At 41.2% G+C, this 27,602-nt stretch overlaps 2 protein-coding genes across 5 annotated transcripts in view; one reads left to right on the plus strand and one right to left on the minus strand.

The window, feature by feature from the left end:
* Positions 1-4,531, plus strand: part of rel (REL proto-oncogene, NF-kB subunit) — a 54,270-nt gene extending 49,739 nt beyond the window's left edge. For 2 of the 3 annotated variants that reach the window (XM_043696054.2, XM_043696056.2), the window contains exons 10-11: positions 1,757-1,864; positions 2,244-4,531. In XM_043696054.2, coding sequence (XP_043551989.1) covers positions 1,757-1,864; positions 2,244-3,088 — 953 coding nt within the window. In that variant the 3' untranslated portion in view covers positions 3,089-4,531. The remainder of the gene's footprint in view (positions 1-1,756; positions 1,865-2,243) is intronic. The other variant, XM_087991413.1, reaches the window with a different exon arrangement.
* A 6,695-nt stretch (positions 4,532-11,226) lies between these two features.
* Positions 11,227-27,602, minus strand: part of pus10 (pseudouridine synthase 10) — a 77,728-nt gene continuing 61,352 nt past the window's right edge. The window contains exons 13-18 of one of the 2 annotated variants that reach the window (XM_043696059.2): positions 20,509-20,585; positions 20,366-20,421; positions 20,158-20,275; positions 17,718-17,860; positions 14,730-14,829; positions 11,227-11,482 (exon numbers count right to left, since the gene is read on the minus strand). In XM_043696059.2, coding sequence (XP_043551994.1) covers positions 11,444-11,482; positions 14,730-14,829; positions 17,718-17,860; positions 20,158-20,275; positions 20,366-20,421; positions 20,509-20,585 — 533 coding nt within the window. In that variant the 3' untranslated portion in view covers positions 11,227-11,443. The remainder of the gene's footprint in view (positions 11,483-14,729; positions 14,830-17,717; positions 17,861-20,157; positions 20,276-20,365; positions 20,422-20,508; positions 20,586-27,602) is intronic. The other variant, XR_015758462.1, reaches the window with a different exon arrangement.

A 27,602-nucleotide genomic window follows, 5' to 3' on the forward strand; every position in this document is an offset into this window, starting at 1 on the left:
GGAGTGTTGCTGAGTGGAGACCTTGGAGTACAGGTTCATAGCTCCTTGAAAGTGGAGTTGCAGGTAGATAGGATAGTGAAGAAGGCGTTTGGTTTTTTTTTAATTGATCAGAGTATTGCGTGCAGGAGTTGGGAGGTCATGTTGCGGCTGTACAGGACATTGGTTAGGCCACTGTTGGAATATTGCGTGCAATTCTGGTCTCCTTCCTATCGGAAAGATGTTGTGAAACTTGAAAGGGCTCAGAAAAGATTTACAAGGATGTTGCCAGGGTTGGAGGATTTGAGTATAGGGAGAGGCTGAACAGGCTGGGGCTGTTTTCCCTGAAGCGTTGGAGGCTGAGGGGTGACCTTATAGGGGTTTACAAAATTATGAGGAGAATGGATAGGATAAATAGACAAAGTCTTTTCCATGGTGTGGGGAGTCCAGAACTAGAGGGCATAGGTTTAGGGTGAGAGGGGAAAGATATAAAAGAGACCTAAGGGGCAACCTTTTCACACACAGGGTGGTACGTGTATGGAATGAGCTGCCAGAGGAAGTGGTGGAGGCTGGTACAATTGCAATATTTAGAAGGCATTTGGATAGGAAGGGTTTGGAGGGATATGGGCTGGGTGCTGGCAGGTGGGACTAGATTGGGTTTGGATATTTGGTCGGCATGGAGGGGTTGGACCGAAGGGTCTGTTTCCATGCTGTATATCTCTATGACTCTAAATGGCAATGGAAGCAGTCTTCGATTTTTTTTTCAGGCAGATAGATATATTTATAAGAAATTGTAAATTTGAGGGCAGGCAGGAATATGCAGTAATCCGATCACCCATGATCCTATTGAATGTAACAGCAGGCCCAAAGGCTCACTTCTGCTGTGAATCGTATATCCTTTCACTACCATCACCCCTTTCACTTCTTTAAAACTAATACATTCAAACTGTCTGCAGTTCTAGTGAAAGATCATTCTCCTCGGCATAGATTTTGTTTCTCTATGGATATTTTCCTGACTGCTGAATATTTATAGCAATTCACTTTTAAATATGAATTAATGCATTTTGCTGTCCAGGGACTAGCTCAGACAAGGATCAGTCCAGTCTATATTGGCAGTGACAATACAACTCTTAAGTGGCTCTTAAGTAGGTAGTTAGGTCTTACAATCTTGAACATTATTCTCCTGACTGATTCTTGCTCAGAATCAGTTTCTTCTGATTTGTTTTGCCATCCTTTCTTAGAAAGACAAGATTTACTACTGAAGCACCATTGAGCATCAATTATACATTTGGCATTTTCATTCGCCCCAACTAGAAGAGATGGTTAATTTGTTTTTGGGTCTCTGCTGTGCTGATGGAGCTGTCTGGAGAGTCCTGCATACCAGGAGCATGATTGTTTCTTGGCATCTTGCCTCCCAATACTATGTCTTCGGTAAGAGACGCTCATGAATGAACAATCCAGAAAACCAGCACAACATAAATTTTAGATTTGGGTCTTTGACAGAATTCTGTTTGGATTCCCTATGCATTATAAAAATAGATTAATATGATTTAAAGTCCATAAATTAGGTGATACAGAAGATATCAATCTGATAATTTAGATTTGATTTGGTGCCATCTTCTTGAGCTACGAATATGTTTTAATGGAAAAGGTGTTTGAATGTACATTAGAATGTTGGATCCATTTAAATTAATATTTTCAAAAATGTGGCAGTGGTGCTTTTGTTTGGTTGAGCTGGTTATAGATGTTTCAAAAAGTCCAACTGGACCTTGATGTGTAGTTTCAGATACCACAGAGGTACAATGCATGCGAAACCAACCAGATAAGATCATAGTTGGTGTGCCCACTGCAAGAACAGCCTATGCTCTTTCAAAACCCATTAAGCAAGGTAAGAAAGAATGGCATCACAAGCAGACTGATCTGACTACACTATAGATTGCATTAAAAAACAGTTTCAAAACTATTTTAGTATTGCAGTCGTGATTTGCATATCATGTAATTGAGTTGTATATTCCAAATTCAAATCAACATTTAATTTCCTAAAAACAAGCAGTGTATTTATTTACAGATTAACATTTAATTTAGATATGATTTTTAATTTTGAAAATGCATGTTTCCTGGATAGTTATGGCAAAAGCTTCGGACTTGCATAGATATTTGGAATGGTGCAACTTTTATTTCTTATAATTTGTTGACTCTAAGCATTAACTTGTTTTAAAAAATAACTATGGTCAGTGGAGTCACTATTTTCACTCCTTGTTTCATAGAGCCTCGAGATGCTTTTACTGGACTACAACAGGCACAAGTAATGTCAAGTCAGCAGCATACCAAAAGTCTGGTTATGAACCAGAATAATCATAATTTTAGTAACACAGTTCTCAGCAATCCAAACCAGATTTTCGCCTCTGGCCAACAAACCTTGCTATCTACAACCACAACAGCAGGTGCCTCTCCAAATTGGAATCCAAATCCTCCTTATAATACTCTAAAAGGAAATTTGCATTTACATACTCCTGCAAATCACGGTTCATTGCCAGTACTTAGTGAAGATGTGCTGAAATGTTTGGATCCTCCTACACGGAACAGTCCAGTAGATTCAGTAGGGTTTCGACATAACATTAGCAACAATGGTATTGGAGCTCAACGCATTCAACAACCTGCTGTTTTAAGCACTTCTGATGCTATAGTAAATCACAACCCTCATATGCATATACTTAGCACGAGTAATGATGTACATTTGGTAGGTACAAACCGTGAACAAGCTGTATCCATTCCAGATCTATGGGAACTATCGAGTCGGCAACATGCACCATCTATTCAAGGTATTCAATTAGCTCAAAACACTGCTGCTATTGAAACTGCTCAAGCCAATTCACAATTACCCAATGACATTCGTGTAGACAGTGTCCTTGGACAGCTAAACAGTGACTTACCTTTTAATGGAGGCATGCAGATGACAGACGGCATGGCAAGTGATGTGTTCGGTGTTGATGATATTGAAGGTAATGATTATAGGAATCAAATAGCCTCAAAGCACGTAGATCTGGATTTCATGAATGAATTTCATGATTCTGGTGATCTCAATGACTTAATTCAGTCTTTATGTCAGTAAAAAGATGAGATAACTAATATATAAACCATGTTTGTGATGCCTTCAAAAGAGGGCCCTGAAGTCACACTTGATGGTGACTGCCAACTGGTGATATTCCAGGAGGCAAAGTCCAAACCTGCTGTCCAATTAAGGATTGGGCCAATCCCTATGATTGGGCCTGCAACCATGGAAAGATGGCAGCCCCTCTAGCTAAGGTGAGTGCTGAAGCTGCAGCATGGGGGTCCATGAGGGCTTCTCAATCTTGAGGTACTCTGAACATCTCCCTTTTAACTCCTAGCTCATTCTAACTTGAAAAAAAAAAGCTGATCCTGCATTGTCACTGAGTTAAAATCCAGTTTACAAACTTGCAGTTTGATATACCTACACCTCATGGACTGCGTTAGTTCAAGGCAGCAGCTCGTCGTTTGCTCTGGGGGGCAATAAATATGTCATGACACTCTCTAATCCCATGAATTAATAAAATGTTTGAATTCAAAGGATGTAAATTCTGGTCACAGAGGTTAGGCACCATGAAGCAACCCTCTGATCCATGTTACTCTGGTGGTGGCTAACAGGAGGAGGCATCTTCTAGGCTTTTGCCTCTGGCAAAGGCCCAGTCCATTCACCGCCAGGAGGATCCCAATAGGCCCAGTTAGCTCACAACTGGGTAACTAATATTCAAATTGGCTGCCTACTCTGGCAAGGTGAGTAAGCAATACCAGCAATGACCCTTCACCATCAATACTGCCTGGAGGTAGGAACATGGCGATCTTTGACTTGGTGTGGATTTCTTCCCAGTAAAGCTACAAGCCAACCTCAGAGCCCAGTCTAAGGAACTGGGAAGACGTCCACCAGTTTGCTGTGGTTCACTTCAGGAAAATAAGTTGCTGCTTTTAGTTGGAAGTTGGCTACAAATATTAAAATGAAGCACAGAATAGTGTTACACATTAAAAGAAATTAATTAAAAAAGGAGTACACAGTAATATTCCTCAACCTCACTGACGTTGCAACTTCAGATTTTTGACAATCTGTGCTCGAAATGCATTTTTAATTTTTACTATTTGATTTAAGTTCTCAAACCAAGTGAGAAAATAGTCTTAGGAAATTAGCTCATCTTGGTGCATTTTACACTGTACAGTTGCAAATTCACTTTTATATAGAAAGGGACTTCCCTTGATGGTTTGTAATGACTGTGTCAATCTAACTCTACTTGGCATGTAAACTTCACAAGTTCTCAGTTTATAAATCTGATTTATATTTTGAATGTATGTTGTATGTGTATTTTGTGACATTTGAATTTTTTGTTGTATGTTTTCAAAACAATTGCTATCAGAGTATTGTAAATAGTTTTCAGGATATTTTCTCATCTCTTGCTGTTGATTTTTAAATGTTTATAATTACTATTATTGTCATTGTGTTTAATTTTATAACTTCGTATCTTTTAAATAAAATTATTTCAACATTCATCTGACTATATTTCTGTTAATAATGGTCAGGCAGATGAGGAACTCCAGTCTGGGATTGGGGGGGAGGTGACAGGAAAAGTGCAGGAAAAGAAATGTTGTTGAAGGTCGAGTATCACCAATTTCTGAAAATTGTCTTTCATATACAGCATTTGCTTTGAAATGTTGACTTTGTGTTGAACATGTTCTTGCTGAAGGACTGGTTACAATAATTAGCATTGGGGTGGATGGAGTGACATCTATTTAGATCAAGAACTATATAAAATTTATATGTATGCAGTTGCTGCAATTGTCTGATGTTCCTTACAAACTGTTGTAGGGAGGTAATCTTGTGACCATTATCACCTCTTTGAGTAAATTCACTTTAGATAATACAGCATTTTTAAATAAATACCCAACATAATTCAGGCTAGTTTCCCCTGGGAACTGTAGTCTGTCAAGTTCATATTAGATGTGGATATAATTCTTGCTTTCTCCTACTTGCAGGTACAAGAAGAATATTGTACTCTAAATTTAATCTGATCAGTCATCCATGTGACTACAGCAATACCTTTTAAATTTGACATGTACGTGCAAAATATACTTGATCACGTTTGAACAAAGGAAATGACTTCTCAGTGCTAGCAGGGAGAGTGGAGACATGTCATATAACATGGAAACAGACCTTTGGCAACATATTGGAGTGGACTGGTTGGACCAATCTAAACTAGTCCCACTCGCCTGCATTTGGCCTAAAACCCTCTAAACCTTTCTTATTCATGTACCTCTCCTAATGTCTTTTAAATGTTGTAATTGTACCTGCCTCAACCAATTCCTCTGGCAGCTCATTCCATACCCAGTGTGAAAAAGCTGGCTGTTAGGTCCCTTTAAATCTTTCCTTTCTCACCTAAATCCATGTCCTCCAGTTTTGGACTCCTTGGCTATTCACCTTTTCTATGGCCTCATGATTTTTTAAACCTCAGCATCTGAAGCACCAGGGAAAAATGCACCTGCCTTTCCTTACAACTGAAACCCTTCAGTCCTGGCAATGTCCTTGTCCTTGTAAATTGTTTCAGCATCCTTTCCAGCTTAACAACATTAAAAATCACAACACCAGTTACAGTCCAACAGGTCTCCTTTATCAGGTACTTGATGAAGGAGTAGTGCTTCTAAAGCTAGTGCTTCCACATAAACCTGTTGGACTGTAACCTGGTGTTGTGTGATTTTAAACTTTGTCCAGCCCAGTCCAACACCGGCACCTCCACATCATAGCTTAACAACATCCTTTCTAAAGCAGGATTGCCAGAATTGTATGCAATTTGTAATAGTGGCCTCACTAATGTCTTACGCAGAAGAAATATGACATCCGACTCCTAAACTCAATGCTCTGACCGATTGAAGGCAAACGTGCCAAATGCCTGCCGTTACCTCCCTGTCCATCTGCAACAGCACTTTCAAGGAATCCTGAACCTCCACAACACTAGTAAGGCAAGCCAGGACAGGACTTAAAGTGTAACACCTTGCATTTATCTAAATTAAACTCCATCTGCCATTTCTTGCCTCACTGGCCTGACTGATCAAGATCTTGTTGTATTTGGAGATAACCTTCTTCACTATCTAGTACACCATTAATTTTGAAGCCATCTGTAAACTTACTAACCATTCCTCCTATGTTCTCATCAAAATCATTCATATAGATGAAAGACAACAGTGGACCCAGAACCGATTCTTGCAGCACACTTCTGGTCACAGTCTAGTCTGAATAGTAACTCTCTACGTGCCACTGACTTTGAGAGCTTTGAAGAACTCCTTTAAAACAGATAACAGTTGTGATTTATATATTTAGATGGTGATTTATAATAATTCTAATCATGTTTGATACATTGAACAAAAACCAATTAAAATCCATTATATGTACCTGCACCAAAGCAGAGTTAAGTAGCCAGCTCCACCTATATTTTAGAACACAAGTACTTCATGCATTTTAGGAAACAGGTTTGCAGTAATAGTGCTCCTACAAGTGATAAAACTGTTGTGGCATGAATATATTCTTCTAATTTCAATTATACCAAAATTATTGTTGCATGGAGGATACAGATTTCTCTTTTATAGAAAGGCAAGGTTACTCCAACACAACCATAGCCTAATCCATTAATCCTCCATCAGGCAAGCAAACATGTATGACCTGCCTCCAATCTTTAAATCATCAAATACATACAAAATCAAAACAGAGTACAGGAGAACATTCAGTCTATTAAGTCAATGTTATTTCTTTCAAAGACCAATCCAGTTTGTTTCAGCAGGTAAAGCATCAATTTGCCCAAATTATAAAAATAAATTACTAATACAAGAGAGTGTGATGTGGAAGTCAGGAGGTGGGATTTACTATTGTCAATATATAGAGCAATAATTTTGAATCAGTCGTCATTATAATGATGTTTGTCAAATATATTTCACTGTTTTCAAAATATTCAGATAAGCAAAGACAAGCTAATAGGTGTCATCAGACTGCTAAGTGTAGGACCTTTCTATGCATAAGTTGACTGTCACACATCCTAAAGAGACTACATTTCAAAAATACTACAATGGCTGTAAAATGCTTTAGAACTCCCGTAGATCACAAAAAGATCTGTACAAATTGCACTACCCCTTGCAGAAATTGACGATGATGAAAAATCTAATTTGCCAGTGACAAAGCATAAACAACTTGCCCATTCATCTTGTATTCATGAAGTTATGATTCATCAGGCTTTGTGTAAATGTGACCAGTGGAGTGCCACAAGGATCGGTGCAGGGTCCACTACTTTTTGTCATTTATATAAATGATTTGGATGTGAGCAGGGAGGTATGGTTGGTGGATTTACAGATGAACCAAGGTTGGAAGTGTAGTGGACAGCAAGGAGGGTTGCCTCAGATTACAGCGGGATCTTGATCGGATGGGCCAATGGGCTGAGATGTGGCAGATGGAATTAGTTTCGGATGAATGTGAGATGCTGAATTTTGGGAAGGCAAATCTTTGCAGGATTTGTACACTTGGTGGCGAGGTCCTCGGGAGTGCTGCTGAACGGAGAGACCTTGGAGTGCAGGTTCACAGCTCCTTGAAGGTGGATGGGATAGTGAAGGCGGCGTTTGGTATGCTTTGCTTTCCTTTATTGGTCAGAGTATTGAGTACAGGAGTTGGGAGGTCATGTTGCGGCTGTACAGGACATTGGTTAGGCCACTGTTGGAATATTGCGTGCAGTTCTGGTCTCCTTCCTATCGGAAAGATGTTGTGAAACTTGAAAGGGTTCAGAAAAGATTTACAAGGATGTTGCCAGGGTTGGAGGATTTTAGTATAGGGAGAGGCTGAACAGGCTGGGGCTGTTTTCTCTGGAGCATTTAAGGCTGAGAGGTGACCTTATAGAGGTTTACAAAATTGAGGGACATGAATAGGATAAATAGGCAAAGTCTTTTCCCTGGGGTGGGGGAGTCCAGAACTAGAGGGCATAGGTTTATGGTGAGAGGGGAAAGATATAAAAGAGACCTAAGGGGCAACTTTTTCACGCAGAGAGTGATATGTGTATGGAATTAGCTGCCAGAGGAAGTGGTGGAGGTTGATACAATTGCAACATTTAAAAGGCATCTGGATGGGTATATGAATAGGAAGGGTTTGGAGGGATATGGGTTGGATGCTGGCAGGTGGGACTAGATTGGGTTGGAATATCTGGTTGGCATGGAGGGGTTGGACCGAAGAGTCTGTTTCCGTGCTTTATATTCTCTATGACTCTAAATGTCACCGTTTGGTTGGAATTTAATACAAGTAATTGATGTCTTGCCTGGCAGATGAAAAGCTTCAGAGTCCTATGTCACTCAAATGTTGGAAACAAGTGAACTAAAATTGTAGGTTATGTGGTTAATTCTCTTCGAACCTTCTTCTAAATAAAGTACATTGCCTTGCTCCGTTTTGGTTATTTAGATTAAAAGGAAATAGCCAAACTATTCTGCTAGATATAACAACTGGAATTTACCTAACAAAATGGAATTTCCCAACTATCTACAAAAAAGCAGGTTACATACCATACAGCTACTTAGGGTCCCACTAGTCTATGTAATCATTGGCAAGTGACAGGTGTTGCTGACAATACCTAACCAATGATCAGTTATGAAAAAAGTCATTAAGCGAAGGCTGTGATGAGATCTAGAGTTAAAAAATCAACAGGGCTGAATTTCAGAGGTAAGAGTGACTACCCTTTGTATGAAAGAATTCTCATAATAATGAAGTAAATAGGCATAACAGAAGAACCTTTAGAAAGAGTAGAATCATATTTAGTACAAAGGATGGTGCTTGTGGTTATTGAAGGCCAGTTGTGGAATGAACTTCCTGAGGAAGTGGTGGATTCTTATACAATTACAACATTTAAAAGACATTTGGATAGATCTATGAATAGGAAAGGTTTGGAGGGATATGAGCCAGGAGCAGACAGGTAGGACGAGTTTAGTTTGGATTATGTTCGACATGGACTGGTTGGATAAAGGGTCTGTTTTCATGCTGTAGGACACTACGTCAGCCTAAAGGACAACAATGTTGTTTATCAGGGTAGTAACTGACTTTCCTTTCAACATGATGTCTGCAATAGTCAGATAACATCTCCACTTCTGAATATTATACACAAACAGGCTGACTCATTAAAACCTGAACAACATTGAGGGTTAGCCTGACATGTGTGGTGGCGAAGATAGTCATTCCCAAGAGTGTGCAACCACATCCTTTGACATTCAATCCCTACAAGTGATATTTGGATCACAAGTTCAGTGATTGATCAGAAATTTAAGTGAAGTACTGTGCCTTCAAAAACAGACAACATATCCTGTTGTAAGTTATCTACTGACTCAAGATCAGGACACTACCCTCTTGGCGTGTGATTGAATAGTCCCCATTTGCCTGGATGAATGCAGCTCTAACACTTAAAAACCATGATACCATTCACAACAAAGCAGCTATTTGATTACCATCTATTCATGCCTGAAACATTTACTTACCCTATCACCAGTTTAACTTTCTAACGTTTCTTCAATAGCTATCTCAAACCTGTGACTTACACTGGCAAGAGACACCTTCACCTGACGAAGGAACAGCACTTTGAAAGCTTATGATTTCAAATAAGCCTGTTGAACTATAACCTAATGTCATGTGACTTCTGACTTCATCCTGACTTGGAAATATTGCATAATCTCTTCAATAATAGCATGTTGGGAGCACCTTCACCAGATGGTCTTCAATGGTTCACTACCACCTTCTCAAGGACAATTAAGAATAGGCAACAAATGATGGTCTAGCCTGTGGCACTCATCCCATGAACAAATAGAAAATGTTTAATTCAGGTGTAGATTGATTAAAACTTAATCTGAGATTAAATGCTAAATTTTTGAATTCAAGATATAAATTCTCTTTTAAAGCCCATCTTTTCTTTGGAAAATGTATGCTGTGGAGATGAACTTTTTGAAAAAAATTAGTTTAATTCAGTAACAGAGCACAGCCATGTTGCAAATCCACTGTAGCTTAGTCTCTGCTGATCAGAGCTAAATTCTTTGACTGAAAAATCACTGTACATGCCTACATAAACAAACCACAATGTCCAAGCTGACATTGGAATTAGCATTCTGTGACATGAATTGAAGTCTTCATTCACATGCAGAGTCAAAAGGAGCAGTGCTCTGAAAGCTTGAAGTTTCAAACAAACCTGTTGGATTATAACCTGTGTGTGATTTTTAACTTTGTCCACTCCAGTTCAACACCTCCCCCCATATCAAGTCAAGTGATGTAGACAAACTGAGATCATGTCATGGAGACAAAATAGCTGTTTTGTTTCTGTTCTATAAAGTATTGCTCATAAAAAAAGTGAAAAATCAAATCTCTTTGGTTGAGTTGGACATGGCAGTATTTAGAGAAGGGCATTCTTACAGTGTCCAAACATTTCGCTCACAACTGGCACCATCCAAAAAGACTTTTTTAATATCTGAGGTATGTTAATTGGTGCAAGATGACTAGAAATTTAATATTAAATGGGAAATTCACAAGTCATCTGCTGGTGTAGTGTTTCGAGATTCTTTAGCAAGATTAGAAGACACTATTTACATATGATTATTATTTAATTAATTTGACTCATAGGTATTTAAAATATTAGAAACTATATTTTTTTGGATCAGAATGAAACATTAATCTTGAAAGCAAGTTCTTTTTTGGACATGTAAACAATTTCACCAGGCAGTTTTTCAACAGATTCACAGGTTCACAAATTTCAGAAGTACTATTTTTAACCAAATACCAACTATTTGTGTGGAGCCAATGGCCTACTGATATTATTGCTAGACTATTATTCCAGAGTCCCAGGCAATGTTCTGGGGACCTGGATTCAAATCCTGCCATGGCAGATGGTGGAATGTAAATTCAATAAAAAGAAAATCTGAAATTAAGCATCTAATGATGATCATAAATCCATTGTTGATTGTTGGAAAAACCTAACTGGTTCATTAATGCCCATAGGGAGAGAGAGAAACTCTCGTTCTTACCTCGATTGATCTACATGTGACCCCACACCTGCAGCAATGTGATTGATTCTTACCTGCCTTCTGGGTAATTACAGATGGGCAATAAATGCTGGTCTAGCCATGACATTGAATGAATTTTTAAAAATTAGCTGTGTAGCTTGAGCGTGAGTCAACTTTGTACAAATTAGATTCATAATTTAAGGTCAGACATTTATTTTTTATGTTGTTTATAAGCTATTTACAAGGTTTACATTGAAACTGAGCCCTTAGAAAATGAATGCAAAATTAAACTTAAAAAAATCATTGTCACTGTTTTTGTTTACATCAGTTCCCATGAAGTATCTAATAATCTTTTTGATGGTAGTTAGTACTGAATTCAGCCAGCAATTGCTCAAACTCCAGCACTTCACTCATCCAATTTTGGCGGCCAGTCAACATCTACAGACTAAAGAGAAAGAAGGTTACTATGTATGTAATTGTTTTCTGTACTGTGAAGACAACAGTAAATCCATTCCACTAATTGAAACTACAAGATGGTTGCAAGCCATTAGTAATGACCCCAAAATATTTACAAAGACATTTGGATTTCATTTACCTACAGTGTTGCACCCAAATTTCAAAGCACAGTTAGTACCATTATTAAAACTTTTGAGCAAATCTGGACCATGTTAAGAAGAGACCATTATGTGGTACAGGTTCCAGTCTCTCATTTTTGACAGTTTGGACCAGACGAACATTGGGACATTCACTATATTCTCTTCTTGGTAACTGGCGTAAAGCAGTTATAACAATCTGAAGTGGTGACCGTAAATTTGTTTGTATGGAAGACCAAAAATAATGCTGGTTAGAATTTAAGTGGGACAAGCATGAGTGAGTAAAAGCAGCATATATTTATTGAGTACCTTTAACATAATGAAACATTCGAAGCTACTTCAAGAGGCAATGTCAAAATAAAATACATCAAGCTAATAAGGAAATATTAGGTCAAGTGACCAAAGGTTTAGTCCAAGAGTTATGCTTTAAGGACTGTCTTAAAGGAGGAAAGCAAGATAGAGAGAGAGAGAGAGAGAGAGAGAGAGATAGGGAGGGTATTCCAGACCTTGGCAATCAAAGGAATGGTCATCATAGATGGAGCAATTAAAATTGGGAACGTTAAAGAGGCCAGAAATAGAAGGATGCCTATATCTCAGAGCATTATGGGTCTGCAGCAAATTAGAGATATAGAGAGGGGAAAGGCCAAATAAGCAGCCTGATAATTTAGCAACAGCGCAGAGATCAATAGAAGTGGTGGCGAACTAGTGTTGGATAATGTCTGTATACATTGAAAGCTAATGTTGTGCTTTTGAATGTCACTGAGAGGCAGCATCTAGATGATTAAAAAAAGGACCAAGAATAAATCTTTGGGAAAACCAGTGTTAAATGTGCAGGAACAGGAAGAAAAGTTGCACCAAGTGTTACTCTGGCTACAATCAGTAAGATGATAAAGGGAGAAATTAGAATGATAGGAAGCTAGCAAGAAACATAGATAGGAAGAGATTCAGCAAATATAGAAGAGAAACAAGACTCCATTAAAAACCTTGCTTTGTGTTTGGTAATGACTAGCATGACCATCAAGGATCTGCACTGAAGTCTCAACTATTCAGCATTGACTTTGATAATGGGTTAGAAAGCTATCGAAATATACTGGTGACACAAAGATAGGCAGCATATTTAAGCAGTGTATACAGCAACACACAACATTCTCGAGACACTTTGATAGTCACGTATCATTATCCAAAACAATAAAATAACATTTTCCAAATGGTAAGCAGTCCAAGGAGATTGGGTGTCTCGGTACATATTATTGAAATGGCACAAGCAGCCACAAAAAATAATTAAAAGGACTAATGGAATTCTGGCCTTTATATCGAGAAGAATAAAATATAAGTGGATAGTAGTCATGCTTCAGCCATACAAAGTCTTGGTTAGGCAAACCCTAAATACTGTAAGCAAAGCCCGAGCACCAAAACCTTGGAAGAATAAATAGGAACATAACAACTAGCAGCAGGAGTACACAATTCAGACCCCGACCCTGCTCTCTGCCACTTGATATAATTATGGCTGATGTCAACTCCATTTTCCTGCTTGCTCTCCACAACCATTCAACCCAATACTAATTAAAAACCTGTCTACCTCCTTTACTCAACATCCTCGCATCCACCAAAATCTGAGATCGTGAATTCCAAGGATTCACAACTCTTTGAGAGAAGCAATTTGGCCTTGGAATGTCTGCAGCAGTGTGGAAGCAGGCTATTCAGCCCATGAAGTCCACATTGACCCTCCAAAGAGCATTTCACACAGACCCACCCGCCTACTCTATCCCTGTAATTCTCATGGCCAATCCACCTGACCTGCACATCTTTGGACTGTGGGAGGGAACTGGAGCACCTGAAGGAAACCCATGCGGTCACCAGGAGAATGTGAAAAGTCCGCACACCCAAGGGTGGAATCGAACCCAGGTGCCTGGTGCTATGAGAAAACAGTGCGAATCACTGAGCCAGGACCCCAAAAGATTAAATTCCAGGGAAAAGTTACACAAATTAGGGTGTTAAAAGATTGAAGGGTGATAGAATTGAACATGCTAAGGTATTGAGAGAACTGATGTGCTAAGTAGAGAAACTATTATGGATGGCTGGGAAATCAAGCAGTGGGAAGCAGTGTCTAAACATTGGAGCTTGATCATTCAGGGTTGAAGCTAGGAAACATTTTTATACAAAAAGGAAACTTGCCCCCTCAAACAACATGGTTCACCTAAATCTGTGGTTGATTAAAATCTTTGAGTGACACAAATTCAAGAGCTATGGGACAAAGGTGTCAGATAGAGGTAGATGACAAATCAGCCACAATCTCATGGTCAGTGAAACAGCCTCAAGGGGTTAAATAACCTACTCTGACTCCTATGTCCCTGTAAAGATGAGAGAGATAAGATTGACAACATCATGTGACAGGGAGACAGTATGGAAAAGGCAACTTGTTTAATTGCAAACAGCATTGTAAGTAAAATAAAAGTCAGGAATTTTACTCTAATGCAAATTGCTACCTTGCCATAGTTGGTAGCACTCTTCCTTTTAAGTCTTAGGTTTAAATTTTGCCACAAACCAGAGAATATAATTTAGACAAGTGAACTAATGAAATACTGAAGATGTGCTGTATAATGAAAAGTGTATTCTCTCAGACGAAATGTTCAATCAATGCTTCTGTATGCTATTTGAACAGCAGCAAGGAGATCCCCATGACAACATTCCTCCCTTGACTATGTCAAAACAGAACTGGTGTCTCTCATTTTTATGGAATCGCCCTTTCTATATACAAATTAGCTACCTAATTTTTCTGCAGTAAGCAACTATAAAAATAAATCGGTTGCAAGGCATTTCAGGAATATCTACAGGAGATGAAAAATCCTACATAAATGCAGGCACTTCTCATTAATATTCTGCATTAGTAATTCACACAAAATTACTAGGTAGCCACAAAATGCAGCTATTGTGAAGTCCAATGCTCCAATTGAGATTGATGGAAGAAAGCTGGGTACTTCCTTGATAGAACATAACCTTGCTTAAGGTCAGAAACCTGATTCAAAAAGCCTTGCACAAATTCTTGCATGCAGAAGCTTGACATAAAACAAGATCGACAAAAATAGAAAGAGCTCTCACCTCTACGTCTAGTTCAAGAATATCTGTTGTCATATTCAGTAGGGTGCCAAGGTTTGGCTGGGTACGTCCAAAATCTCCATGTACAAACTCTTTAACATAGCTATGAGATAGTTCAGAAAACTTTTATTTGTCCAATGGAATATTAAATATCACTGAATATTTATTCAGTATAAAGGTTAGTTAGAATCTGGTTATTATCGAACTTGTTAAAGCAATCTAATGTATATTAGAAAGTCAAACAATTCCAGGATGACAGACAAATGAGAGTATAAATAATCATATTTTATAGAAAATTTCATTGATATTTGCACATTACATATCATATTAGCTAATAACATGAAACAGGACACCAGATTTACCCAAAGGTAACCACAAGCCAAAATCTACAAACTGTGGATGGTATCCTGGAATGCTTTGGAGTGATGTTTTGTTGTTTCGAAAGGGTATAAAATGCAATGATCAGCCTCTTCATTTCCAAATCAGAATAGCTCTGTAAGCTATAGAACAAATATATATGAGGAGGGATGTACTTCACTTTCCTAAAATCTATTTTTTCCTCCTTCAGGGGTACAGACCAGGATGCTGGTCAAGCACACATAATGAGATGCCTATCTGGTGCCAAGGTGAAAAACATCTCGAGTTGACTTGAAAGGGTACTGGAGAGAAAGCACCAACAACAAAGTCAAGGGTAAAGTGATCTTGTTTCAGGAATATAAGGAATTAGGTACAAAATTAAAAACAAGATCTCAATGGTTGTAATCTCTGAATTATTACCGGAGCTATATAAAAAATGGCAAAGACATAAGATGATTAGGGAAGTAAACATATGGCTAATGGAATGGTATGGGAAAAAGGGTTCCATTTTGTGGGACACAGGCACACTGGGGCAAGACAAAACTGTACCATTTGGAAGAGTCTCCGCCTGAAATGATCTGGGACCAAGATCCTAGCAGAAAGGCTACATAGGATGGCCACAAGGACTTGAAATTAGTTGGTGGTTGGGTGTGCTCAGAAGAGGTTATCAAAGTTTCCAGAACAAGTTATAGGACAGAAAGTATGGGAAGAGTCACAAACCTAACTTCAGGCACAGCAGATAAAGAGTGGCACAGTGGCAAGCACTGTTGCCTCACAGCACCAGGGACCCAGGTTCGATTCCAGCCTCAGGCAACTGTCTATCTGTGTAATGTTTGCACATTCGCCCCTTGTCTGTGTGGGTTTTCTCCAGGTGCTCTGGTTTCCTCCCACAATCCAAAGATGTGCAGGTCAGGTGAACTGGCCTTGCTAAAATTGCCCAAAGTATTCATGAAATGTGTAGGTTAGATGCATTAGTCAGGGGTAAATGTAGAGTGGTAGGGCAGGGGAAAGGGTTTGGGTGGGATGCTCTTCGGAGGGTCAGTGTGGACAACTACAAGAAAGGGGCAATCAATGCAAGTCTTAGGTTGTTCTGGATGTGTTTGCTTGCTGAGCTGGAAGGTTTGTTTTCAGACATTTTGTCACCATACTAGGTAACATCATCAGTGAGCCTCTGGTAAAGTACTGGTGTTATGACCGCTTTCTATTTATGTGTTTAGGGTTTCCTTGTGTTGGTGGTGTCATTTCCTGTTCTTTTTCTCAGAGGGTGGTAAATGGTTCAAATCGATGTATTTGTTGATAGAGTGGAACTGGAACTCTATCAACAAATACATCGATTTGGACCATTACCACCCTCTGAGAAAAAGAACAGGAAATGACACCACCAACCCAAGGAAACCCTAAACACAAACAGAAAGCAGGTCATAACACCAGCGCTTCACCGGAGGCTCACTGATTATGTTACCTAGTATGGTGACGAAATGTCTGAAAACAAACATTCCAGCTCAGTGAGCTAACCTACACCCAGAACCTCAACCTGAGCTACAAATCTTCTCAAAAGTCTTAGGGTGTTGTACTTAAATGCACAAAGTATATGAAACAAGGTAAACCAGTTTGTAGTACAGAGTAAAATTGGTGGGGATGATGTTTTGGGCATCAGAGACATGACTGGGAAGGGATCAAGGCTATAAACTAAATAGTCAAGGATACACATCCAGTGAAAAGACAGCCAGATAGGCAGAGGTGGCCGGATGGCATTGTTAGTAAGAAATGAAATTAAATCAATACCAAGAAGCAATATAGGGTCAGAAGGCGTAGAATCTTATAGGAAGGGGAGTTATGTATAGACTCTCAAGCCAGGATGTGGGGCAGAAAACAAATCAGGACATATAAAGGGGCATGTAAGAAAGGCACTATTACAATAATCAAAGAGAACTTCAATATGCAGATCACAAGGAAGGGAATTCATGCAATATCTACAAGATTTCTTTTGGAGTAGCATGTGGTAGAACTCACTAGGAAACAGGTAATTTTTTTATCTGGTGATGTGTAATGAGGCAAACTAGATTACCCGAGGGAGCAGTGACCACAATATGATAGAGTTCACAGTTTATGAGGTTTGTGAGGTCAAAAGCCAAATAAAGTCTTAAGGGTATATAATTCTTATAAGATACTGTAGTTCCAATTCTCCAGTTGTGGTTAGGGTGATGATAAAGTCCTATATCAGCCAGCATCCAGAGCAACAGGAGTGGTCACCAGCAGTAGCATTATGCAAGGATTGGCTAGTTCTGGTATTAATGTCTGCATATTAACATAGATCTTTCCCTATCTGCATTAAGACACATAATAGTGCATCCAATACAAATGACCAATCTGCACTGAAGCATCAGCTGAAAAGGAGGTATTTAAAATATTCTGCACTGTCAAGAGCTTCTCAGAGACACTACATCTCCAACCTGACATCCTGGATTTAATTGATTGGCTATGTTGAAGATACTGGATCAGTAAAACAAAAACTCAACTTTAAGGTCTGCAAACTGAATGCAATGTTAAAATGGCACACATTCTTGAAAAAGATTATTATTTAAAAATGCTCCATCTTTTACTTTCTTATTTGCACAAACTGTAAAAAGATACGTCCCAGCCTGTGTCTTTAAATAAAGACGAAAATGATGTAGATCTATATACTCCACTCTCATATTGTGTATTACACGTGTTCTTACAGCTAGAGGCCTTCGGTGAAGAACTCGTAATGGAGTTTTCTGGTCAAGCTTTAGATCCTAAAAAGATGTGTTAAAACATTAGACAAACTTATTGAATACTATCCATTCTGTAGGCTTGAAGGTTTGTAGTTCAGGTTGTAAGTTTCCTCGCTGAGCTGGTAGATTTGTTCTCAGTCATTTTGTCACCGTGCCAGGTAACATCATCAGTGAGCCTCTGGTGAAGCGTTGGTGTTCTGTCCCACTTGCTATTTATCTGTTTCAGTTTGTTGTGGTGGGTGATATCACTTCCGATTCTTTTTCTGAGAGGTTGGTAAATGGGGTCCAAATCCTTATGTTTATTAATAGAGTTCCATTTTGAGGCCAGGTCTCCAGGAATTCTTTGTTTAGTCTGTCCCAGGATGGATCTATTGTCCCAGTTGAACTGATGTCCCTCTTTATCGGTGTGTATGAATACCAGTAATAGTTGGTCATATCTTTTGGTGACTAGTTGGTGCTCGTGCATCCTGGTGGCTAGTTTCCTGCCCGTCTATCCAAGGTAATGTTTGTTGCAGTCCTTGCAACCAATTATAAGAAACCCATAAATGCATAAACAACATCCTTACCGGTATAAAGCTCATTAAAGAGGAAGAGAACATTAACAGACTCCCCTTCCTAGGCATCACAGTAGAACGCAAAGCCAATGGAGAACTACAGACCAATGTTTACAGGAAAGCCACACAGTGACCAGATTCTCAACTGCAGGAGCAATTATCCCTACACCCACAATGGAGCTGCATCAGGACATTATTTAAAGCAGCCATAAAACACTGTAGCACTAGGAACTATGAGAAACTGAGGAAAAACACCTGTACAACATATTCAGGAACAACGTGTACCCAATAAGCGCAGTCTGCTGATTCCTACACAACAGACCTAAACAAGTAGGCACAACACAGCCAGACACTCTCGCTACCCTGCCATACATTAAAGACATTTCGGAAATGATGACCAGACTACTCTGGCCCCTAGGCATCATGGTAGTCCACAAACCTAGCACCATACTGAAACAGCTCCTCATGAATTTAAAGGACCCCATACCAACAGAACGAACATCATTTAAGAAATACCCTGCAAGGAATGCAACAAACATTACATTGGACAAACGGGCAGGAAACTAGCCACCAGGATAGACGAGCACTACAGACATGACCAACTATCACTAGTATCCTTACACATATCCTGGGACAGGCTAAACAAAGACACACATGAGAATTCATAGAGGCCTGGCGTTCAAAACAAAGACACACATGAGAATTCATAGAGGCCTGGCGTTCAAACCAAAACTCGATTAACAAACACACCGATTTGGACCCCATTTACCAACCTCTCAGAAACTGAATCTGAAATGATATCACCCACCACAACAGACTGAAACAGATAAATAGCAAGTGGGACAGAACACCAATGCTTCATCGGAGGCTCACAGATGATGTTACCCAGCATGGTGATGAAACGTCTGAGAACAAATCTACCAGCTCAGCGAGCTAACTTACAACCTGACAATCCATTCTTTTCAATTTCATAAGTACACTCCGCAGTCAAGAAACTTTCTTCCAAAAATGGTACTGTAAGTTTCACAATTTTAACACTACTTCAATATTTATGAAATTCATCATTCAGTTGCAAGCTATAGACCATCATAAGTGTCCTTGGTCTAATATTAAGCAAACTAGTTTTGAAAGCAAATGCATATCTTTTAGAAAGTCTGCTTCCAAAATATCAGACATTTTTTATTTAAATCCTTATGGAAATAGATCGAGACCAACAAACCAGTCTGTTTTTGATAAATCTGATATTTTCAGCATCATGCCCCGCACCTCTCACACCTTCTGTTTTCTAGCAAGTCTGCCCATGGAAATCTGCCAATACTTATTTTAAATTTTAATTAGGGTTACATCAAAGGATTTGCTAATTTGTCATCTATTTTACTTCCTTCTCACTACATGATAAAACAATTTAAGTGCTTGCTCCAGATAAACACTGAAATCAACTTTAAAAAATAATTAATGGAAGAGACTAAGTCAATATCACTCAGTTCCAGGTTAACTTACTGTATTCCAAAGAGATGAGCTCATTAGTATTAGACTGAACAGCAAGAAATGCAATAACCCCCTGAACAGCTTACTCCCACAAAAATTACTTCTCGCTGAGTCACAAGTGAAAGCCCTGAAGCTCATTGGGTTTAACAACATTTACAAAGATGCAAGTTATGATTCAGATTCAACAGCCTCATCTCGGAAGTTTATTTCTTCTTTGAAGCATCTTGCACACAACATGCAAAGCTGAACTTATGCAACAAATTTGTTTCTTTGTACCTGTAAATCCTGCAGAAAATCTATATCATTCTTTACTATAGCTTTCTCTGTCCATATTAGGGCACTATATGACTTTGTCTTCTCTTCTTCACCTTCTTTCATATGTCCTATTGCCTCCCTGAACAAAATAATCAGGAACAAATTAATTGTTTGCTTAGTAAATAAAACAAGTTGAAGAATGGAGGGTAATTTGATTGGACATGCTCACCTGGTCACTATCTGTAAATCTCGAACTTGGATTTTGTCAGTAGAGCTATTAATTTTCTGCAAAGAATGTATAAGCTACATTAAAGCTTAAACAAATCATTTTGTAAATTCCAAGGAATTTAATTTTGCACTCTTCTTAATCACCTGTTGAAGTTCTTTAAGTTCATTCTGAAGAAAAGTTGCTCTACGTGGGTTAAGCAGTTCAATCGCAAATGGCCTGCCTGACAACCAAGGAAAACGTGTTCAGGGGAAAATAAGTCAGTTTCACACATTTGGTAGAAATGTTAAACAATTATGATCTTGAGATAACTATGCAAAATGATCAAATGTTTACAATGAAAAATAATGTTCAAATTATAAACTCTCAGGCCACCAAATAATCCATTTAAACCAATAACCCAAAATAAGAGTGCCAAATCTTAGTTCAGACATAGCACCCTTTGATCCTGAGTCAATCCTCCTTCAGCACATATTCCAGGCTGATGTTTCAAAATAGTTCTGAATAGGAACATGGAATATAGGACATAGGAACAGTAGAGTTGAATGGCCTTCAAGCCTGCTGTATTCAATGTGATGATGGCCAATCATCAAACTCAATACCCTGTGCCTGCTGTCTCCCTAATACACCTTGATCCTTTTGCCCTAAAAACAATATCTAACACTATCTTCAAAACATTGTTCAAAACTGTTTTGGCCTCAACTGCTTTCTATGGCAGAGAATTCCACAGGCTCACCATTCTCTGGGTGAAGGGATTTCTCCTCATCTTAGTCTTAAATGGCCTGCCCCATATCCTTAGTCTGTGACCTCTGGTTAGTGAATCCCCAGTTAGCCATTATGAATCTTCCTCCTGTCTTGCTACAGGAGGAAGGAGGTGCATAAACAAAGCCACATCTACGTGGTTGCAAAAGACCATGGACTATTCAAAAAGGAACTGGGAAGGTTTTCTGTTGCGTTAACCGACAACCAATATCTCTAATATGGCCATTTTCTATTTATGGAACCCTCCTCATCCAAATTGATGGTTGCATTTGTCTCGAAAATGCCATTGACTACTTCAATAATAATTCACTGCCAATACAGGTCCTGTGCATACCCAGAGGACACTGAATTCCCTGTGTAGCTAAGTGGACTCAAATGCCAGCCCCATCCCTATGGTTTTGCACTGTAGGTGACTCTCCTTCCGGAGCAACTAAGGAGAGAATAGGGCCCCTTGAAGGCCAATGATGTAGCGTATGTGTGGAGCTACAGGAGATGAGAGAGATACTAAACGAAAAACTTCACATCGGTTTTTACTGTGGAGAAAGACATGGAGGCGTGGGAACTCAGAGGAAATAGTTATTAATGTCTTAAGCATAGTCCACTGACAGAAAAGGAAATGCTGGAGGTCTTAAAATACAAAGTTGGATAAGAGCTGCCAGAGGAAGTGGGGAGGCTGGTACATTTACAACATTTAAAAAGACATTTGGATGAGTCTATGAATAGGAAGGGTTGAGAGGGATATGGGCCAAGGGCTGGCAAATGGGACTTGATTAATTTAGGATATCTTGTCAGAATGGACGAGTTGAACTAAAGGGTCTGTTTTTGTGTTGTACATCTCTAGTCTAGCGGGCAGCGGTGTTTTTTTCTCTCTTTACATAAAGAGCGGGAGCAGCAGGGGGAAGTGACGAAGACCGGAGGGGCAGCCGGGAAGGAAAGCAGTGAGTATAAATACTCACCCTTCGACGCCAACGGTCACTTTGAGTGCGAGCAGCAGCTAAGGTAAGACAGTTTGTTTTAAAATTACTTACCGGTAGCGGGCAGCGGTGTTTTTTTCTCTCTTTACAGAAAGAGCGGGAGCAGCAGTCGGAAGTGACGAAGACCGGAGGGGCAGCTGGGTAGGTTTTTTTCCCTTTAAAAGCGCGCAGGAGAAGAACCCGAGGCACTACAGAGGTAGTGTCTCCGACCCGCCCTCCACCTCTAACCTAAATAATAAGACCCGTTGTGGTAAGTAGGTAAGTGCTGCATTTTGCTTGTTGTATTCTTTAGACCCAGTTTTTTTTTATATAAAAGGTTACTTTCAGAGGGATGGCAGTGAAGGCAGTGCAATGTTCCTCTTGCAACATGTTTGAGGTGAGGGATGCCATGGACGTCCCTGCTGATAACACTTGCAGGAAGGGCACCCATCTCCAGCTCCTCCAAGACAGTGTTAGGGAACTGGAGCTGGAGTTGGATGAACTTAGGATCATTCGGGAGGCAGAGGGGATCATAGATCAGAGCTTTAAGGAAGTAGTAACTCCAAAGATGGCAGATAGATGGGTGACAGTGAGGGGGACTGGGAGGAAGCAGCCAGTGCAGGGACCCCCTGCGGCCGTTCCCCTCAAGAACAAGTATACCGTTTTGGATACTTGTGGGGGGGATGACTTACCAGGGGCAAGTAACGGGGCTCAGGCCTCTGGCACGGAGCCTGTCCCCGTTACTCAGAAGGGAAGGGTGGAGAAGAGCAGAGCAATAGTAATTGGGGACTCGATAGTTCGGGGCACAGATAGGAGGTTTTGTGGGAACGAGAGAGACTCACGTTTGGTATGTTGCCTCCCAGGTGCAAGGGTACGTGATGTCTCTGATCGTGTTTTCCGGGTCCTTAAGGGGGAGGGGGAGCAGCCCGAAGTCGTGGTCCACATTGGCACCAATGACATAGGTAGGAGGAGCGCTGAGGATGTTAGGCAGGCTTTCAGGGAGCTAGGTTGGAAGCTCAGAGTTAGAACGAACAGAGTTGTTGTCTCTGGTTTGTTACCCGTGCCACATGATAGAGAGTCGAGGAATAGGGAGAGAGAACAGTTAAATGCGTGGCTACAGGGATGGTGCAGGAGGGAGGGATTCCGGTATTTGGATAACTGGGGTTCTTTCTGTGGAAGGTGGGACCTCTATAAACAGGATGGTCTACACCTGAACCTGAGGGGCACCAGTATCCTTGGTGGGAGGTTTGCTAGTGCTCTTGGGGGGGGTTTAAACTAACTCTGCAGGGGCATGGGAACCCAGACTGTAGCTTTAGGGTGCAGGACCTGGAGTGTAGGGAGGTTAGGAACATGGCATCAATTTCAAAGGAGGGTGTCTGTAAACAGGAAAGTGGTTTGAAGTGTGTATACTTCAATGCAAGAAGTATACGAAATAAGGTAGGTGAACTTGCAGCGTGGGTTGGTACCTGGGACTTCGATGTTGTGGCTATTACGGAGACATGGGTAGAACAGGGACAGGATTGGCTGTTGCAGGTTCCAGGGTTTAAAAGTTTTAGTAGGGTCAGAGGTGGGGGTAAAAGAGGGGGAGGTGTGGCATTGCTTGTCAAAGATAGTATTACAGCTGTGGAAAGGACGATGGATGAAGACTCGCCATCTGAGGTAGTTTGGGTTGAGGTTAGGAATAGGAAAGGTGAGCTCACCCTGTTAGGAGTTTTTTACAGGCCTCCTAATAGTCCTAGAAATGTAGAAGAAAGGATTGCGAGGATGATTCAAGAGAAGAGTGAAAGTAATAGGGTGGTTGTTATGGGGGACTTTAACTTTCCTGATATTAATTGGGAAAGCTATAGCTCAAGTTCGTTAGATGGGTCAGTGTTTGTCCAATGTGTGCAGGAGGGTTTCCTGACACAATATGTAGATAGGCCAACAAGAGGTGAGGCCATACTGGATTTGGTTCTGGGTAATGAACCAGGCCAGGTGTTAGAATTAAAGGTAGGTGAGCACTTTGGGGACAGTGACCACAATTCGGTGACTTTTACTCTAGTGATGGAGAGGGATAAGTGTGCACTACAGGGCAAGAGTTATAGATGGGGGCAGGGAAATTATGATGCTGTGAGGCATGACTTAGGATGTGTGGCCTGGAAAAGTAAGCTTCAAGGCAAGGGTGTAATTGATATGTGGAGCTTGTTCAAGGAGCAACTATTGAGTGTCCTTGATAAGTATGTGCCCGTCAGGCAGGGAGGAAAGGGTCGTGTGAGGGAGCCGTGGTTTAATAAGGAATTGGAATCCCTTGTTAAATGGAAGAGGGCGGCCTATGTAAAGATGAGGCGTGAAGGTTCAATTGGGGCGATTGAGAGTTATAAGGTAGCCAGGAAGGACCTGAAGAGAGAGCTAAGAGCAGCAAGGAGGGGACATGAAAGGTCCTTAGTTGGTAGGATTAGGGAAAACCCTAAGGCTTTCTATAGGAATGTCAGGAATAAAAGTATTACTAGGGTAGGAATAGGTCTTTCTCCCTCTACAAACTGGACTACACCTCCTCCCATCCTGCCCCCTGCAAAAACGCCATCCCATTCTCCCAATTCCTTCGACTCCGCCGCATCTGCTCCCAGGAGGACCAGTTCCAAAAACGCACATCCCAGATGGCCTCCCTCTTCAAGGACCGCAATTTCCCCCCCCGACGTGATCGACGATGCCCTCCACCGCATCTCTTCCACTTCCCGATCCTCCGCCCTTGAACCCCGCCCCTCCAACCGCCACCAGGACAGAACCCCACTGGTCCTCACCTACCACCCCACTAACCTCCATGTACAGCGCATCATCCGCCGTCATTTCTGCCACCTCCAAACGGACCCCACCACCAAGGATATATTTCCATCCCCTCCCCTATCAGCATTCCGTAAAGACCACTCCCCCCGTGACTCCCTCGTCAGATCCACACCCCCCACCAACCCAACCTCCACTCCCGGCACCTTCCCCTGCAACCGCAGGAGGTGCAAGACTTGCGCCCACACCTCCCCTCTCACCTCCCTCCAAGGCCCCAAAGGAAACTTCCATATCCGCCACAGATTCACCTGTACCTCCACACATATCATCTATTGCATCCTCTGTACCCGATGTGGCCTCCTCTATATTGGGGAGACAGGCCGCCTACTTGCGGAGCGTTTCAGAGAACACCTCTGGGACACCCGGACCAACCAACCCAACCACCCTGTAGCTCAACATTTCAATTCCCCCTCCCACTCCACCAAGGATATGCAGGTCTTTGGACTCCTCCATCGTCAGACCACAGCGAAACAACGGTTGGAACCCTCCGGCTAGGAACCCTCCAACCACAAGGGATGAACTCTGATTTCACCAGTTTCCTCATTTCCCCTCCCCCCAGCCTGTCTCAGTCAAATCCATCAAATGCAGCACTGCCTCCCTAACCTGCAATCTTCTTCTCGACCTCTCCGCCCCCACCCCAATCTGTCCAATCACCCTCACCTTGACCTTTTTCCACCTATCACATTTCCGACGCCCCTCCCCCAAGTCCCTCCTCCCTATCTTTTATCTTAGCCTGCTGGACAAACTTTCCTCATTCCTGAAGAAGGGCTTATGCCCGAAATGTCGATTCTCCTGTTCCCTGGATGCTGCCTGACCTGCTGCGCTTCTCCAGCAACACATTTCCATCCCCAGTCAAGGATAGTAGTGAGAAGTTGTGTGTGGAGGCTGAAGAAATTGGGGAGACACTGAATGAATACTTTTCGTCAGTATTCAATCAGGAACAGGACATTGTTGTCAATGTGAGTACTGAGTCACAATTAAGTAGAATGGATGGCTTTGAGGTATGTAGAGAAGAGTTGTTGGAAATTCTGGAAAGGGTGAAAATAGATAAGTCCCCTGGGCCTGATGGCATTTATCCTAGGATTCTCTGGGAAGCAAGGGAGGAGATTGCAGAGCCATTGGCCTTGATTTTTATGTCCTCGTTGTCTACAGGAGTAGTGCCAGAAGATTGGAGGCTAGCAAATGTGGTTCCCTTGTTCAAGAAGGGGAGTAGGGATAACCCTAGTAACTATAGGCCGGTGAGTCTCACTTCTGTTGTGGGCAAAATCTTAGAGAGAATTGTAAGGGATAGGATTTATGAACATCTGGATAGGAATAATGTGATCAAGGATAGTCAGCATGGTTTTGTGAAGGGCAGGTCGTGCCTCACAAACCTTATTGAATTCTTTGAGAAGGTGACTAAGGAGGTGGACGAGGGGAAAGCGGTAGATGTGGTGTATATGGATTTTAGTAAGGCGTTTGATAAGGTTCCCCATGGTAGACTACTGCAAAAAATACGGAGGTATGGCATTGAGGGTGAGTTGGAGGTTTGGATTAGGAGTTGGCTGGCTGGAAGAAGACAGAGGGTAGTAGTTGATGGCAAAGGTTCATCTTGGAGTGCCGTCACTAGCGGTGTTCCGCAAGGATCTGTTTTGGGACCATTGCTGTTTGTCATTTTTATAAATGACCTGGAGGAGGGGTTAGAAGGTTGGGTGAGCAAGTTTGCGGATGATACGAAAGTCGGAGGAGTTGTAGACAGTGAGGAAGGATGTGGCAGGTTACAGCGGGATATAGATAAGCTGCAGAACTGGGCAGAAAGGTGGCAAATGGAGTTCAATGTAGCTAAGTGTGAGGTGATTCACTTTGGTAAGAGTAATAAAAAGATGGCGTACTGGGCTAACGGTCGGATACTTGGTAGTGTGGATGAGCAGAGGGATCTTGGTGTCCATGTACACAAATCTTTGAAAGTTGCCACCCAGGTAAATAGTGCGGTGAAGAAGGCATATGGCGTACTGGCTTTTATTGGTAGAGGAATTGAGTTCCGGAGTACTGAGGTCATGTTGCAGTTGTATAAGACTCTGGTGCGGCCGCATCTGGAGTATTGTGTGCAGTTTTGGTCGCCATACTATAGGAAGGATGTGGAGGCACTGGAACGGGTGCAGAGGAGGTTTACCAGGATGTTGCCTGGTATGGTAGAAAGATCGTATGAGGAAAGGCTGAGGCACTTGGGGTTGTTTTCATTGGAGAAAAGAAGGTTTAGGGGTGACTTGATAGAGGTGTATAAGATGATTAGGGGTTTAGATAGGGTCGACAGTGAGAATCTTTTTCCACGTATGGAGTCAGCTATTACAAGGGGGCATAGCTTTAAATTAAGGGGGGGTAGGTATAGGACAGATGTTAGGGGTAGGTTCTTTACTCAGCGAGTCGTGAGTTCATGGACTGCCCTGCCAGTAGCAGTGGTGGACTCTCCCTCATTATGGGCATTTAAGTGGGCATTGGATAGGCATATGGAGGATAGTGGGCTAGTGTAGGTTAGGTGCGCTTGGATCGGCGCAACATCGAGGGCCGAAGGGCCTGTACTGCGCTGTATTCTTCTATGTTCTATGTCTCTAAATTTCTGGGACCTAATCAAGTGTATCCCAGAATGTTCTGGGAAGCTAGGGAAGAAATTGTGGGGCTCCTAGCAGAGCTATTTATATCACTTAAGCCATAGGTGAGGTATTGGA

This window comes from Chiloscyllium plagiosum, unplaced genomic scaffold (assembly GCF_037043375.1).
Source record: "Chiloscyllium plagiosum isolate Xiang-an unplaced genomic scaffold, Cpla_swu_hap1 HiC_scaffold_10, whole genome shotgun sequence".
Classification (NCBI taxonomy): domain Eukaryota; kingdom Metazoa; phylum Chordata; class Chondrichthyes; order Orectolobiformes; family Hemiscylliidae; genus Chiloscyllium; species Chiloscyllium plagiosum.